The sequence below is a fragment of the Humulus lupulus genome, chromosome 5, assembly GCF_963169125.1.
Source record: "Humulus lupulus chromosome 5, drHumLupu1.1, whole genome shotgun sequence".
Taxonomy (NCBI): domain Eukaryota; kingdom Viridiplantae; phylum Streptophyta; class Magnoliopsida; order Rosales; family Cannabaceae; genus Humulus; species Humulus lupulus.
This window is the reverse complement of record NC_084797.1, coordinates 6,463,168-6,480,751: the sequence shown is the minus strand read 5'-3', so window position 1 is coordinate 6,480,751 and position 17,584 is coordinate 6,463,168. Positions and strand designations below refer to the sequence as shown.

General features: G+C 31.9%; 2 protein-coding genes and 1 long non-coding RNA gene across 3 annotated transcripts; 1 reads left to right on the top strand and 2 right to left on the bottom strand.

Moving 5' to 3' along the window:
• Nucleotides 1–299: 299 nt before the first annotated feature.
• Nucleotides 300–3,255, bottom strand: LOC133834307 (cyclic nucleotide-gated ion channel 1-like). The gene is made up of 7 exons (XM_062263881.1): nt 3,072–3,255; nt 2,454–2,898; nt 2,120–2,329; nt 1,595–1,908; nt 1,378–1,489; nt 1,006–1,254; nt 300–898 (listed from the first exon to the last, which is right to left on the bottom strand). The coding sequence occupies exons 1-7, from the start codon at nt 3,104–3,106 to the stop codon at nt 392–394; spliced, it is 1,872 nt and encodes a 623-aa protein (XP_062119865.1). The 5' UTR covers nt 3,107–3,255; the 3' UTR covers nt 300–391.
• A 7,161-nt stretch (nt 3,256–10,416) lies between these two features.
• Nucleotides 10,417–11,291, top strand: LOC133778770 (uncharacterized). The gene is made up of 3 exons (XM_062218794.1): nt 10,417–10,713; nt 10,801–11,087; nt 11,171–11,291. Exons 1-3 carry the CDS (start codon nt 10,570–10,572, stop codon nt 11,289–11,291), a joined length of 552 nt encoding a protein of 183 aa, XP_062074778.1. The 5' UTR covers nt 10,417–10,569.
• A 5,132-nt stretch (nt 11,292–16,423) lies between these two features.
• Nucleotides 16,424–17,132, bottom strand: LOC133780227 (uncharacterized). Its single transcript, XR_009869171.1, has 3 exons — nt 17,070–17,132; nt 16,650–16,945; nt 16,424–16,540 (listed from the first exon to the last, which is right to left on the bottom strand). It is a non-coding gene; the product is annotated as an uncharacterized LOC133780227 (long non-coding RNA).
• Nucleotides 17,133–17,584: the final 452 nt, after the last annotated feature.

Below are 17,584 nucleotides of genomic sequence, written 5' to 3'. Positions count from 1 at the left end.
CAGTATGATGAGTTGCACTTTATTGTTGTGAGGTTGTTGTCGTGTTGTTTTTTTAACATTATGTTTTGTGGGTTGATATTTAGTGTAAATTATCTTTTAGTAATTTTGAAACATTAAAATCATATTTTTGAAAACTTAAGTTAATAAAAATGTAAAAAAAAAAACATTTGAAGCACAGTAAAAATGTAAAAAATCATATTTTATTTTTCTGTTATAAAATATGTATTACGTTTGTTTTACATACCATTATCGGATTAATTGTACATATATTTATTAGAAGTCTAAATACATCAAACAAATTATATATTAATCCAAGCAAATTATATATTAATCCAAGCATTCCGTTTTTATAATAAAAGGGGACAAAAATCCAAAGCCTATATATATACCACTATTTGTGGAAGTGCTGATAGTTGGAACTCTGTGACTTCACATCATCATCATTATCCAACTGCACCGAGGTCTCCTGCCGTTGTTGATTGGTCGGGATATTCCGCCTGAAGAACCTATAGTTCTTCTTCACTATATTTAACAAGTCGTTGGCCATAAGAGAGAAGGCTTCAACCTTGGTGTGGGACTTGACATTGATGGTCGCAATGGGAAAATGAATGATGTGAGATTGAGTTCTTGACCACTCCAACAGCTCTTCTCCAAAAAAATCACATTTCTTGAGGCGTCTCGTTCTGCTATTTCTTGTACTACTGCTCACATTCAAGGCCTCATTATGATCACTAGCATTGTTTGTGTATGCCCAAGCTGTGCCGTGTGTGATGAAAATCACCCGATCAAGTGGGTCTCCTTCTCGGATCATGTAGCTACTCTCTGTGTAGATTACAGGCTTAAGATTCTCGCAAATCATGTCAAGTATTTCCCTCTCCATATTTTCAAGCATTGGAACCTAAAAAACATGCACATAATCAAGCTCAAAAAAGTTAGAAACATCTCAGTCTATGTAGCTAGCTATATATTGTAAGTAGTAGTAGGGTTTAATATATATTTACGTACTTTTTGTAGCAAAGGGAAGCACAAAAGATGCTTTATACGCTTTCTATCTTCGGAAGGAAGTATAGAAAGCAGATTCTCAACATCAACTTCTCTATTTTCCTTCAACTTGTGTTTGACTTTTTGCATAATTAAAGCCTTTTCTTCCTTTGGTAAACCATTTTTTTCAATCCAAAATTCTATTTCTTGTTCTTTCAATCTCATCTTCTCTCCTAACTCTTCTGATTTTGTAGTTGACAACTGCAAATATGTCTATGCATGCATGCCACAAGTATAATTAATGATCAAGCAATAATGCACAAGAGTCTAAGTAAGTAGATACACAATATTATTTTATATATACATTTATATATATATATATATATATATACCAACCTGCAAGTTTCCAATTAAATACAAGAAGAGTAGCAAGCCAATGATAGAAATAGAAACGACAAAGAAGTTCTCCCAAAAATAGCTACTTGTTTCGAGGTTTTGACCAGCCGAACTGCAACATTTGATAAAATGATTTCATATTTAAAATTATTCAATGCTGTCAATTGACGATCGAGTTGTTATGAAACCAACAACAAAGAAAATTATAAATTCTAACCTGAGATTTCGTAGTCCCCACCAAAAACATTTCATGAGCTTTTGAGGAAAATCCATTGATTCTAGCACACCGGATTCAAGGGCTTCAAGAAATATCCCAAAATCGAAGATTGTTGCATTCCCCGGATTTATTGGACAGTATTTAGTGATCAGATTGGTCATATTTCTTTGTTCGAATTTGCTCGTGCCATTATTACAAATTTTATTAATTTCAAATTTTTCACATAATTCTTTCTCTCCATGTGTTTTACAGGCACTGTGCCAGCATGAGGTTTGTCTTTGAAAAGAGTAAAAGTACCAAAAGCTTCCGAACACCTAAATCAAACACAGCAAGCAATTCATATAAATATAATCGTTCAAAATAACTGTTGTTAAGAAATTTAGTAATAATATTTTAAACTAGTTAAATATATGGATATCTTATAAACAATATGACAATCATGTGGTACTATAATTAAACAAAACTTAATTAATACATATATATATATATAACCAAATGGAGAATTATGTGTTTGATTGAACTTACATGACTAGCCAGGATGTAGAGGAAAAAGTTTAGTCCACCCTTAACCCAAACAATTCTAGTCACTGAATCTTGGTTCTGTGCAAGTTCTTTACATGATAGGTAGATTCGAAAAACCCTTGGTAAATATTGAAAAAGAAGGAGAGTGTTTATCAATTTTTTGCTAGAAGATGCCGAGGTCTCATTCCCTTCATCAAAAGCTAAAATTATTACCTACAAAAAGATAATTAATTATTGTACATGAAATTATTATTATAAGTCTCTCCATCAACAATTTTCATTTTGAATAATTATAAATGTAAACTGATATATGTTTCTTAGAATAAAATATACATACCTGAGGAACTGGTAGAATGGCCAGAAAGTCAACGAAGATGAGAGACCAAGAGATTTTCTTTGCTACTGCCGAAACACTCTTGACTATCTGATCTTTTTCTAGTGACTTGTAGGTTTTAGCTACGATACAACTAATATCTATGATATAGATAATATCCATTAATGATCTTAAAATTAGAGCTGAATTTCTCAACTTCTTGTCAGTCTTAATGCACTTTTTATCCTTGTCTATGATGGGAATATAGAAGAACAAAGGGTCTAATGTAACAGCAATAACACAAACCAAAAGAAATATCTTATTCCACATTGGAAGAAACCAGCTCTTTTGCATTAGAATTTCCTTTATTTTGGTCCACCCTTTCTTCTTCTTCTTCTGATCTATTCCACTGTTCATCCTCATGCTTGCACCAATCGTGTGCTGTATGCTCCAGTCTGGTTCTGCCATGCTGGGCAAAAAAAACAAAAAAAAAAACTGAACACTACAATCCTTGATGATATAACTGTTAATATTGATTATTATTACTGAACTATTGATATTTATTGCAAAGTAATGCAAAAGTAAATCTTGAAGAGATTGATATTCATGTTTTCATATGCTCGAAGAGTGAAAAAAACTTACCACATCTCTATTTTGGCTTCCTTCTTGTCTTCCATATTGCTTTGATTTCTTCTATTCCTGCCCTAATAAATGTGGAGAAATTGTAGTAGTATTATGCAAAGTAATTAAAACCTGGAGATTTCTGTTGTGTTCTTCTTTAGCAAGGCTAGTTGGAGGAATAGATATCTGAGTTCCAAGAATAATAAGAACAGAAAGTGGGAGTTTTATTGCTAATTATGACCAAGTATGTGTTATATATAAGTAAATATTTTCTAACCAAAAACGCATCAAATTCTAATTTAATAGACTTAAGACTTGGCAGTGGTCTATTTTTAATTTTTGTGTACCACGAATGACGAAATAAATAAGAGCTACATCATCTGTAGAAACCACGAAGTTTCGTTGTAAAAAGTTGCTAATTAGATATATATATATATTTATGAATTTTTCTGTGCGTTAAGTCTTACCGGTGGAACTTTCAGTGTTCTCAACTCGTAAATAGTATTCGACACGATAGGTATCTATCGGTAAAACTCAAAGTGAAATCCCTATAAAAAAATTATCTTCATATATATTAGGCAGAATAAAATTGTAGATATTTTTTATAATTTTAATAAAAATTAATTCACAATTTTTAAAATATATATAAATATAATAAAATGAACTACGTACAATTTTAATAAAAATTAGTTTTCTTTCATATTCGTATTATAAGTCAACAGTCAACTATGAAACTTCTATGCATTGCAGAGCTTATCCAACGTCAATAATAGACAACAAACGTGAACAATGAATATATAATTCAGTAAACTTTGTTTTTGTCTTTATAAGATGAGACGCCATCAAGTTTCTGTGGGCTTCTCAAGCCCCAATTTTCTGTGAATTTATATTAAATATATATAGTCTGATATTAAATATTATTATAATAATAATAGTTGAAGTTATATTAATATAATATAAAAAAATTATTTTTAATTAATTTTAAAAATATATTTTGTTAAATACTTATAATATTATATTAAAATTAAAAAGGAAATATTTAAAACAACAACAAAAAAATTCGTTATCCGCATACTTTTTATACGAGGAACAATACCACTTGAAAAACCACAACTACAAATAGATAAAATATTGGATGTCTTTATGTAGTTCTTTTCATTTTATTTTTGCTTGGTTCTTGGTTATGTGGCTTTTATGTTCAAATTTGATGTATGTATTTTATAAGGCATTTTTTATTTTATTTTAAAAACAGGACTATTAAAAACAAATAAAAAAAATTACAATGTGAGGTGGTGAAGGATTTGGACCTTTCCTATTATATGCTTGAGTGAGTGGAGTCAAGTATGACAATTCTTTCTATGCATTGGATCAGATTAGTCATTATCGGTGGCTGACTAATATATAGTAAGAGACAAAACAAAAATTGCGGTATAACACAATGAGAAGCGCTAGAAAAATTCTCTATTGCACTATTTTTTTACATTTTTCTTCGTACATGGATATAATGTGGATATTATTTAATATTTTATATTTTACTTTTTTTTTCAAATCCCAAGTGAAATCTGCTTATTATTTATTAATTTAACATAATATAATATATAATCTTTATTATTAGTAGTATTATTATTTACAATGTTTAATGTTTTTTCTTAAATGATATGCATTAATACCTTACTAAAAAGCCTCTCAAATCTGTGGCTGGCCAACCAATTTGAGGAGTGAAGGATTGGACCATTCTACGTAGCTCCATATTCCTATGAAAATAATACTATTATATGCTTGAGTCAACAGTGGAGTCAATTATGGAGGACAAGTACAACAAAGATAGGACTGCATGATCAAACTTCTATGCATTGGAGCTTATCCTTTTTAAATTAATATAGTACGTACCTACATTAAAGATGATTTGGGTCAAAATTCCAAAGGAAAATCTTAAAAAGGAAAAAGAAAGCAAATTAAATAAAATGGCGGCTAACACAATTATATATAGTTTTAGTAATGTCATGAAATAATACGTGAAGCTAATAATATATTGGATAATTTTTTTTATAGGAACTTTATTTTAAGTTTTATTAGTGGGGCTCTCAGTGTTCTCGACATGTGAACAGTTTTTACGAAGCTTTTTTTTATGACCGTGTATAATGTAGCTATTTAAAGCATCCTGTAAATTTTCAAAAAATTATAAATAGTTTACAGTACCGAAAACTAGGTTAAAAAAATTAGTCACGAGTGCAAAAATATTAATTTAATAATTAATTAAATTGAAATCAATCTAATATTAATTTAAATTGAAATTGACATAATTAATAAAATGAAAATAAGCAAGAAAAAAAATGGTTAGATATATACAAGAAACACAATATTTGTTAGATGTATTCAAAATTTACAAATATTGCATTGTATATGAAGAAAGAGGTAAAAAAATAAGAAAACCTAATAACAAGGCCAGTAACTTTGGATTATTGGTACATATATGTCGCTCATTCTTGTCGCAACTCATAAATTTGTGCCTCTGTATATGACATAGTTGTTTGCTGCAAAAAATATAAAGTAAGATATATTAATTAATTATTTGATTACATTTATATATATATGGTTTCAAAAATAATTTGTAAATTTTAATCGGGCAGCATTTCCCCTATAATAGTGACCTAACCATCTACATGTGAATAGCAAAATAAACAATTTAAACAACACACAATAAGTTTCTTCCTTATGACTTCGCAGCATACAACCAAATTTCTCAGAACTTACTTCACTAAAACACACAAGTTCTCAACCTTCCGTTATCACCGCAACACACAATTTTAATCTGATAACCTACTTCACTATGGATGAATTGTGACAATCAGAATCCCGTGATCCGTAAAGGGAAAGACCGGGTAAAGCTGTGCAATCCCACACTGCCTGAGGAAGGTCAAGTGTGATGATTCTAAGACTGTGTAGGTATGAGACTACACAGTTGAAGATGACTTAAATAGATTGATGGGTGCTGTAGTGGGCAAAATCAGTCTTCTTGATAAAAAAGAATCCAGCAAGCAATCACCCAGCCCAATAAGCTAGCCTAATTAGCCAACAAGGCCCAAACCCATGTAAATGGGCTCGCATATACAAAGTACCATCCAAATACCCAAAACCATACCCGGACCCGAATTCGGATACACTCAGTCAGCCAGGGACCTTGAAACAGTCAAGGCTCCCATCACGTTCGCCAAGAATCTCGGAACGAAACCACTTGGAGCGAGTCAAACGAATCAGAATGACGGAGGAGGACGGAACGAAGAGGAGGACAATAAATAAGACCATCAGAGGTTGAGAAAAGGCATCAGATAATCACTGGACTTTCTAGGCTCTCTAATTGAAAAAAGGCTACTCTATTTCTGAGCGATCCAGTCAAGCAAGACTAGTTATTCAGTCTAATTGGACCTGACCTAGTCGCTCGGCCCCTCCGTCATCGCCACCGTCACTCTGACCATTTTACGACTCTTCCATCCATCATTATTTCGATTATTCATATCGTAATTTTATTGCTTTCTATTATCTCTCATTACAACCCGACTGACTTGAGCGTCGGAGTCCCTTTGGCTGACACCCCACCGGTGCTCCCAATTGAACTCTCGTCTCTCTTCTCTTTGTTCTTGACAGGTTGCTGGTGCCCATCTAATCAATTGTAGGAAATCCCCTCTACAGGTACTACTTATATCAACAAGATGCATCATCTTTTCGGTAGTCCATCACTTTAGAACTGCAAAGTTAAGTATGCTTGACCTGGAGTAGTCTCATGATGGGTGACCTCCTGGGAATTTTTCCTAGGAAGCGTGTGAGTGAGGAAAAAACACGCTGGAAAGACTTATGTTGGTTTGTAGGGTCACTCGTCATTCCAGGAAGCAGCCATAGTGACGTGGGGCGTTACATGAATATTTAAGATATTCAAATTCCTCTAATATTTGTTTAACAATATAAAAAGTAGAAGTAAGAGAATATATATGTACCTCTTGCAATTAATAATCCAAAAGCTAACAAAATTACTTCACGTAGTAATCGAATTCGCTATTAAATCCACAAACCAATAAAAGTAAATTAATAAATAATAAATAAAATATCACTAAATATCTAGAAATATATAACTTATTATTGTAAATGTAGAAACTTAATTACCTCAAATGTGTGATTGATATAGAAATTTTGATGCAAAAAATACTCTCTAAAATCTCACAAACAAAATCGCAACCTAGGAAATTAAATTAATTAATATGTTAAATATTAGTAAACAAATATCACTAAATATCTAATAAGTAAATAATTGTTAAACAAATAAAAAAAAACTCCAATGAGCCACTAATGAACCTAAACAAAAAATCAATAACATTTTTCATAACCTAAAAACTCAATAATCAATAAAAACATAAAAAATTTCATATATTTATATTTTTAAAATTATTTAATAAATTTATTTTAACATAACTATATATATAACAAAATAGTTAGCATTTAAAAAATAAAAGTTTAAATATATATACAAATATATCTAAATTTTGAAATAAATAATGATAAAAATTTTAAAAAAAACATGAACATATATATTCTAATGAAATCTATACAATGTGATAGGTTAAATTAAAAAAAAAAAAACTTAGAAATCCTAAATCTATAGAAACCTACCATGGAAAAACTAAGAAATCATACAATATATATAAAAAAAAACGCATAAAAATGTAAAACTAACACAAAATAATGTATATTACTCATCTTAATGCTAAACCTATGATTTTTTTTCTTCAAAATAATTAACTAAAATTCATGAAAATTGATAAAAACTTACCTTAAAACTCTAAAAAAAGCAGCCCCTTCGTATATTTTACTCTCTGTAATCGACTGTGGTGTGAAGGAGGAAGAAGAGAAGCAAGGGTTATAAATAAGTGGGACATACAACGTCTCCCAGTGGGAGACGTGGGACATGTGGCACGTCTCCCAGTGGAAGACGTGGGAAATGTGGCACGTCTCCCAGTGGAAGACGTTTGATGTCCTCCTTATACATCCAACGTCTCCCACTAGGAGACGTGCCACGTGTCCCACGTCTCCCAGTGGGAGATGTTGGATGTCCTCCTGGCCACATATCCAGTATATTTCTAACGTCTTCCACCGTTTTTAATGTCTTCCAATTGTAGCCATTAATAAAAAAATTCAATGTCTCCCACCACCAGACATTTAAAATCTCTGATAAGTTTTAATGTCTTACACCAATGGTGTAAGACATTGTAGGGAGTCATTATATATCAAATTTGTTGTAGTGATAGTTGCAAATAAAAGAAATTTATTCCATATCTAATTATCTTTCAGTACCATTTCTACTTTTTTGGTAGCTATTGACAATCAAATAACTAACAACCTTACTTTTGTGGGAACAACTATATAAATTTTAGGACCACTATATAAATTTTAAATTATGAAATAAACTAAATAGTATTTATATCCTAATATTTTTTTTAAAAAATCATAATCTCTCAAATAATCAATCAACATAACATATAAATTAGTTTACTTTGGCTTTTATTAAAACTATAAACAAATATATATCCAACAAATAATAAATACTACAGTTTAATTATATACCACATTAGAAAACCTATATAAAACTAGAAAGAAATAAGTATTTAATAAAGAATATCTTTTAAACACATGAACTATACGTACACATATAATTAAGGGTTTATACCTTTATGGACCCTGAATTTTTTCTCATTACCTGTTTGGTCCCTGTATTTTGACAAATTACTTTTTGGACTCTATATTTTGTAAAATAGTTAAAATAGAACCCTAAATTCAATTTTGATGAAGAAAAAATTGAATATAACAACACAGTTTTTAAGCAGAATGGTTTTATTTTTGTTCTGAATTGTTAGTTTAGTAAATTATTTGTGATTTTAGTTGAGAAAACATTGACCAAAATAGGGTTTATGGTTCTATTTTAACTATTTTATAAAACATAGAATCCAAAAAGTAATTTGCCAAAATACAGGATCCAAACAGATAATGGGAAAAAACACAGGGTCCAAAAAAGTATAAATAGTTGGTGAAGGACATCATGCACCTGTTGAATACAACGAGTATGGTCAGATAGTTGGTGAGACTAGAAGCAATGTTTCATCACAACTTGGAGCTATTGTTCGAGCCACTGTGTCCATCAACACTAACACTTGGAACGATGTTAGTATGGTGGATAAAAATATAATATGGGATACAATGAAGGTATGATTTTATTAATTATAATTCATTTAATGTTTTTAAAATATATATTATTTTGACAATATGATTCTTATTACTTTCAAACTTGCAGAAAACTTATAATTTGGACTCCAAACAAAAGAAACAAATGTTGATGGATGCGGGAAAGTACTTCAGAAATTGGAAGACTAATCACACAAGGGTACACGTGTATGGTGCTATGAAAAAATTCTCAAATGAGTTCCCGCCAGCTATTCCACTTGGATTTGAGAATGTCATAACTCCAGATAAATGGTTAAATTTTGTGAACTCAAGATTAACTCCCGAGTGGCGTAGAAAGAGAGAAGAGATGCAAAATTATCAAGCATTGAATAAATACAATCACAACCTCTCTAGAGGAGGCTATGTGCGTATTGAAGAGATGTTAATGGAACAAAGTGGGAAAAGTCTAACTGAACTTGACAGGGTAGACTTGTGGAGCATGGGTCGTCGGAATGCAAAAGGAGAGCTAGTTGGAGAGGCCTTTGAGATTCAAAAAGATATTGTAAGTGTTCATATTTAGTAATGTTGATTTATCAAATTATATATTATCTTCTACATAGAACTTTCTGTGAATATTGTTTCATAGGATCATTACCGACAACTCCAAGCTGAGGGTAAATGGGCACCTGATGGCCCTGGTGATGTGCTGACGAGGGTGTTGGGCACTCCTGAGCCCCGAGGACGTGTTAGGGCTGGAGGACACGGTGTGCCCTGCACAGTATACTGGAATACTCCAACACCTACCTCAACGAAAAAATAATCGAAAGCCTCTTCTTCGAATGACGACATTAGAAAGGAGTTTGAAGAAAGATTTCGAAAACAAGAAGAAGAGCATCGTCAACAAGCACAACGTCTAGAAGAGCGCCTTCAGCAACAAGATGAGCTCTTGAGAAAATTCATGGCCCAACAGAGTGGGTCGGGATCCAACGTTGGAGTCCCACCAACACCACCATCTTACTATGTGCCCGACCCACCAGTGCCACCAGCGCATGCATCCTACTATACTCCTGACCCACTAGTGCCTCAAGCAAAAGAACAAATTATTGCACTACAACCGCTTTTGCAAGAGGTAATTAAACTTTCTTGAATATTCTGAAACCAAATAAATTTCTTTACTGTTTCAACATGCTTATTTGTATATAATATATTTCTCGCACAGGGCTGAGCATGCCAATTAGCGATTGGTTCGGTTTCAAACATTGTTGCATCAGGTAAACTCATTGAAAGAGAGGCAGGCAACAACTACCAAGTTATGATTACTAGCGTTATTAAGCCAACCTGTCCTCTCCCTTTTGCATATCCTGATTTGGATATGTACTTAGTTGCTCAAGCCATTGGGACGCCAATAGCATGGCCTAAGGATTTGGTCATTATATCTGAAGATATATATCATGAGGTGATGCCAAATTTTTACATAATTATCTTTACAATTCTATATTTATTTGTTTGCATCTTTTTTAATTGTTGATATGGTTGCATACAGGCTCCCTCTACAAGTAGGACCAGATCACAACGACCAAAAGCTCCATCAACACAACAACCACGAGAAAGAAGACGACCACAAACTCCTCCAACACAATTACCCCACACTCCATTGGAACGATTACAAAATATCGTATCTCATTGGGCTGATGGCGAGTGTGTCAATCTAGGCATAGAGTCTGAAGTTTTTGATCAGGATATGTCTCACTGTTATATATTTAAGGATGACATACTTCAGTTTGCTCGAAAGGAGATGATTGGACAAACAGTGGTCGTTAGCTACATGAGGTATATATCTCACAAAGTTCGTTCATTTAATTTTCTAATTTGATTTATTTAATCATATAACAATTTTCATATTTTTGTATTAGGTTCATTTACAGATATGTGGTACAACAAGGTTGCCAAAATAAGTTTTTATTTGTCAATCCTAATATTGTTGCCACTCAAGGGAGTTCATTCGACGATCGTGTTCAAAATCTGTTCAGATGATGCAATGACATAAAATCAAAAGAACAAGTTATGCTTGTCCCTTGGAACCATGGGTAAGTTTAAAAAGTTGTCATTTTTCCAACCCATATCAATACTTTCTTTGTTTAACATTTGAGTTATAATTTTTTGGTTTTTCTTATGCAGTGAACATTAGATGTTGCTTATTTTGGCACCGTATGCATATCATGTTTATTGTTGTGATCCGGTGAATTCAGATCTCAATAACCGTGAGGAGATTGTATCAGTGATCGTCAGTGCTTTAAATTTTTTTTTCTCTATGAATCTTCCTAATGTCGAGATCCATGATCCTCTACTCATTAAGCAACCTCAAGTAAGTAGTTACAACTTAAATTTTTGAACTTTTATAATTATTAAGTAGAATAATATGTATGCATATTTTAACAAGTTTCAATTTAATAATGAATTACTGATACTTTTAAATAATTAGTGTCCACACCAACCGGACAATGTGGCATGCGGATACTACATAATGAGGATGTTGAAGGATTTGATTGAACATGCGAGTCCCGGACATTACTTGAGAACGATATTATTAATTAAAATTTACAAATTATTTTTGAAACCATATATATAAATGTAATCAAATAATTATTTAATATACTTTACTTTATATTTTTTGCAGCTAACAAGTACATCATATACAGAGGCACAAATTGATGAGTTTCGACAATAATGGGCGACAGATATGTTACAAATAATCCAAAGTAACCGACCTCGTTGATAGGTTTTTTTATTTTTTACCTCTTTCTTCATACATAAATGCAATATTTGTTAATTTTGAATATGTCTAACAAATATTGTATTTTGTTTTTTTATTTTTTACCGCTTTCTTCATACACAATGCAAATACACAATGCAATATTTGTTAATTTTGAATATGTCTAACAAATATTGTATTTCTTGTATATGTCTAACAAATATATATGTATAACAAATTTTCTGTTTCTAGCATATTTTTATTTTATTAATTATGGAAATTTTAATTTAAATTAATATTAAATTGATTTCAATTTAATTAATTATTAAATCAAATTTAAATAATATTAATTATAAATTAATTTAATTTATTTTTTTTAAATCTGGGAGACGTGAGACCTATACCTACAATGACCCCGCCTACAACGTCTTCCCAATTGGGAGACATTGTAGACTTTCAACCTCTCCCAAATAAAGTCATAAAATCTTTATTTTGTTGTAGTGTCTTGACGCCGTTAACGACTCTCAAGTTTAGTCGTATGCTTCTTTAGGTTCTGATTTTCTAGCATAATGTCCTGATTTTGCTGCAAAATGGTGTCCACTTCAGGTGGCAATTGCCCAGACATTTGAGAAGTTGACGAAAATGCTGCCCTCTTTGCACCAATTTCCTTCAACCTAGGTAACCCCCCAAACCCTTTCTTATAACGTGAGTGGGGTCCAAGGACATCTGTGACAATATCCATATCAGGCGGGAACTGACCATCGACATTATCGCCGACACAAGAAGCAGCAGATGATATAGGGGCCGTACTCTGCGATGCTCGATGCTCGGTCATCTCAGTCTGCACAATAAAAAGCACATATCTCGAATTCCAATATAACATTATTTGAAAACCTAACTTATAAATTTTTAATATAACAACATATAAAATATAACTTTATTATCTATCTGCTAACATCCTATCATTAATGACTGCAGACCAGTGATTGAAAAAGAGTGTAATTAATTTTGTTCCTGTATCAAGGAGCAAGTGGGCTAAAGTAAATTTGGTCATGAAAATCCATATCTATATCAAAACCATGAAGATGTTGTTGTGGGGCTCGGGTGGGGTGTCGTCGGGGTGGGGCTCGGGTGGGGTGGGGTGCTGTCGGGGTGGGTGGGCTCGGGGTGCGGCTGGTGGGGGTGGTGGTGGTGTCGTTGAAGAAGGGAAGAAGGGGAAGAGAAAATTGAAAATTGCAAAAATGGGGAAGAAGGCTCGGGCGGTTGTGGTATATCGTTTTGACTTTTGCCGACGCGTTTCGTTGCGCCGGCAAAAGTCTATCAGAAAAACCCTAATGTAAAACGACACCGTTTAAATAAGAACATTTTTGCCGGCGCAACAAAAAACGTCGGCAAAAGTCTGGCCACCTACCTCTTTAAAAATGTGCATCAATTTAATATCCACGTTGACTTTTGCCGGCGTGTTAGGTGAAATGCGTCGGCAAAAGTCTCTTCTTTATTTTCTAATAAACTTTTGCCGGCGCAAGTTGGAATTGCGCCGCCACTTGCACCGGTAATGGATACATTTTCCATTGTTGATCAACAACCATGGATACATTTTCCATTGTTGTCATGGTGAATTGTTGAGTGAATCTTCTAGAGACAAAGCACAGTCAAATCATCAATTAGCCCATCATTTATTGGTATTTTGACAATTGGACTTCATCACAATAGAGCCCATACACAAATAAATAAAAAATGGTATTTTTGCAAACTTACTTGATAAACTGTATTAGATCACTTCGATTGTATTTGAGCCTGAATTAAATAGAACTCGCGCATATGTTATATAAATAACAGATGTATTACCCAAAATATAAAGAAAATAACTAACAAAAAATATATATATTTATATGCTTTCTAATTAATTAGGAGCTTTAATGAAATTATGCAAAGAAAGCACGTAAGCTAATAAAATAAAGACGTGTGTTTTATTACAAGCCCAAGTATATAGTTAGTAGATATACGTATGCTTATCTTATATATTCTTTATATTATTCTTACATTTATTTGATTTTTTTTTATCTTCTTTGTTTTTTTTAATTACTACAAATAAGAGTAACCTTAAGTGAGACACAATATATATTTTGTGTGACTAAATGTCACTTTTAGTATCAACAAAAAATTACTTGTGACTAAAAAGTCATATTTAATCATAAGTTGTCACTAATATAGTTTTAGTCATAACTTATTATTTTTAGTGATAAAGCTTGTTGTGACTAAAAATACATTTAGTGACAACAAATTGTGATTTTTATGACTAATACATTTAGTCACAGATTTTATAGTGATGACATATATAAAATATTTTTTTTCAGTCACAAATTTTTTGTTTTTAGTTACAAAATCTATTGTGACTAAAACTAAGATTTTTTGTAGTCATTTTCTTTTATTTCCTCACATCACCATAATGAAATAACTATTGTCGTGATGATTTTATATTCTGACTAAACTCTCATATGGTGGAATTATATCCGATGTATAAAACTTAACGTTATTTTAAAATTGACATAAATTTTTAAAATTTTAACGTCAATAATTTTTATACCAATTTTGTAACCATGCAAAAAAATTTACATCAATTAAACTGACATGAAAACACTTTACTTTTAGTACAATTGGATAGGAAAGAAAGACAACTTTAGAAAGAAGAAAAAAATATAATTTGAAGTTGATGGAAAATACATTTTTGTTAAAATAGTTGGTCTACTTTAAACATCAACAAAGTTTACATTTTTTTCTCCTAGTTTTGTCTGTGATTCTATCAGTTATGTCTTGGTTTATTTATCGTATTTTTAAGTTTGTTGAAAATTGTACAAACTTTATAAATAGGTCCTATTATCTCATTTGTGAAAGGGTAATGAGAACACAGTTCATTGTAAAGAATATGAGTTATTTTATTGAGAGAGAGAGAGCTTGAGAGAGAAACACTTGGGTTTTAGGAGAGAGATTTATTTGTACATAGTCAAGTGTACTTGGAGTTTTGCCTAGGTCTAAGACATTATAACTAGTCAAATGTAGAGTGTCTCAAGTAGGGGTGAACATTTGACCCGTAAAACCCTCAAACCCGTCCGACCCGCAACCCAAAAACCCGAATTTTTCAAAACTCGTCGGATTCGGGTGAAATCAGGTCTGAACCTGACACAGTTTGGGTCAGGTTTGGGTTTGGGTTTTGAAACTAAGGACACACGGGTTTGGGTGTAACCCGAACATAATTTAAAAAAATATATATAGATTTTAGAGACTAATACATTTTTCAAAAAAATTTTACCAAGGCCCAATTTGTAAAAAATAAAATTACCAAACTAACAACAAAGTTAAAAAAACATGTGAAAAGTAAAAAAAAATTGTATTTTTGAAATTTTTTTACCAAGGACCATTTTTTGCGCAAAATTCAGTTTTAGACAAATCCCACCAGAAACTCGACCGCACCCGACCTGACCAAACCCGACACTCGAAATCACCCCAAAAACCAAAAACTTCGGAGCGGGTTCGATATACTATTTTTCCATCTGAAACACGCAAAATCCAAACCCGATGCACCCGAAACTCGACCTGTGTGCACCCCTAGTCTCAACTGGTGACGAGTTATTATAATCTCCATTCCTGTTTTATAGTGCATAAAAGAACATCCCAAAGGGAGTTCAAAAAGGTAATAAGCTCAAATTTATTTGGGTTGAACCTCTATAATTATTAATGTTGATTTTAATGTTTTTTTTGTTGGTTGTATCTCAGCAAGTTGTGTCTCTACTCGTTTGTTGTCCTTGTGTGTGTAGATAAAGCTGGTGTGAGAAAGATGAATTTCCTAACAATTTTGTTATTAGATCTCGTACAATGAGATTATAAAAAACTTCTAATATATTGGGAGTTAGAGCTTTTGATGGTATGTAATTGTTCATATTGGTATCTATAAGAATGAAAATTTACTCGATAAAATACAGTGAACTAGAGTAAAGCTTCCCACTATTTGATAAAGTGAAACAAATAAAGTTACACCTACACTTGAGTAAAGCTGGTGTGAGTAAAGCTTCTGACCTTGTAGTTTCCAACTGCATGTATGTCTGTAATTTATATCAACAGTATTCATTAGTTTATTTAGATATTAACTACACCAAAATACTTATTTTGTGTCAACCAAACGAGTTTTGACTGACACCGTTAACCGAGAATCAACATTTATATTAGTTACATATTAGTGCCGTTTCAGTCAGTGAGGCACTGACGATGTTAATGACATCAGTGATATAAAGGTCCCCACTAACACCGTCATAAATACTATATTAGTATGTATGTAATGCTAAACAAGACCTATAATACACTCTATTTCAATATTAATACATTTACATAAAGTTAACAAAGACTGGGAATGAATATATATACCTGTAAATTTCCAATAAGGTATAAAAACAAAAGTAAGCCCAGGATAGAAATAAGAACTGCGAACAGATTTTCTTCTACATTGCTACTTGTGTCGAGGTTTTGACCAAAAGAGCTACAAAACAGAATGGAACAAAGCATGAGATATATGGAAATTAGAGGGTATCACGTGCACATATTAAATAGAATATACATGTACTATATATATATATATATGTGCGAACCTTAAATTTCTCAAACCCCACCAAAAACTACGAGAAAATTTTCTGAGAAAATCAGTTTTGCACACTATACGAGACTCAATGGCTTGAGAAAATATTCCAAAATTGAAGATGGAGGGATTTGGTGGATTAACAGGGCAATGCTGGTTCAGCAATGTTAAATTCTTAATGGGATGAAGGCCATGACTACAGTCAAAAGGACCAAGTGTGCATTCTTGTGGTCCAACTCTTACACATGCCTTGTGCCAGCAAGCTGTCTCACGAAATATCGAATAAAAGTACCAAAATGCCCCAAACACCTATTGGTGATGATATATTACAAAAGTTTATTATTAAATGACCAAACAAATCAATTTATATATATATATATATATAAAAATATGATGATAAAACTGATCATGCTAATTAAGATGATATACTTACATGGCCAAAAATAATGTAGAAGGAAAAGAAGAAGGCACATCTGACCCATACACGTCGAGTGAGTCACAAGTTTTTCCTAGCTCTTTGGCTGAGAAGTACACACGAAGAATCCGAGGCACGTATTGGAGAAGAAGTATTAAATTGAGGAACTTTCTTGCAGTCAAAGATTTTGATCCAGTAATCTTTGAGAAGTACATTAAAACTATCACCTACGTACACATAAATACAGTAAAACCTTTATATAAGAATGCATTAGGACTAAATTAATTATATTCTAATTGAGATGTTATAATTAAATAGAAGCATCGGTACAAAAAGATTTCAAAACACTCAAAAGTATCAACTTTAACAACAATAATAATAAAAATATCTAATAAACTATTAAATATTTAAAAATAATTCACGTAATTCAAATGTGGAATCAATCTTTGATTTTCTCCTTTGAGTACAAATAAATGATATAATATATATTTATTCGACAGTATATATAATTATTATTATATAGATGTATAATA

Coding starts and splice junctions, on each gene's coding strand:
- LOC133834307 (XM_062263881.1), bottom strand. CDS start 3,106: ATGGAAGACAAGAAGGAAGCCAAAATAGAGATGTG. Junction 1,909..2,119: donor TCTACATCCTGGCTAGTCAT/GTAAGTTCAATC, acceptor TGTTTGATTTAG/GTGTTCGGAAGCTTTTGGTA. Junction 1,255..1,377: donor ATTTAATTGGAAACTTGCAG/GTTGGTATATAT, acceptor ATGCATGCATAG/ACATATTTGCAGTTGTCAAC.
- LOC133778770 (XM_062218794.1), top strand. CDS start 10,570: ATGATTACTAGCGTTATTAAGCCAACCTGTCCTCTCCCTTTTGCATAT. Junction 10,714..10,800: donor CTGAAGATATATATCATGAG/GTGATGCCAAAT, acceptor GGTTGCATACAG/GCTCCCTCTACAAGTAGGAC. Junction 11,088..11,170: donor GTGGTCGTTAGCTACATGAG/GTATATATCTCA, acceptor TTTTTGTATTAG/GTTCATTTACAGATATGTGG.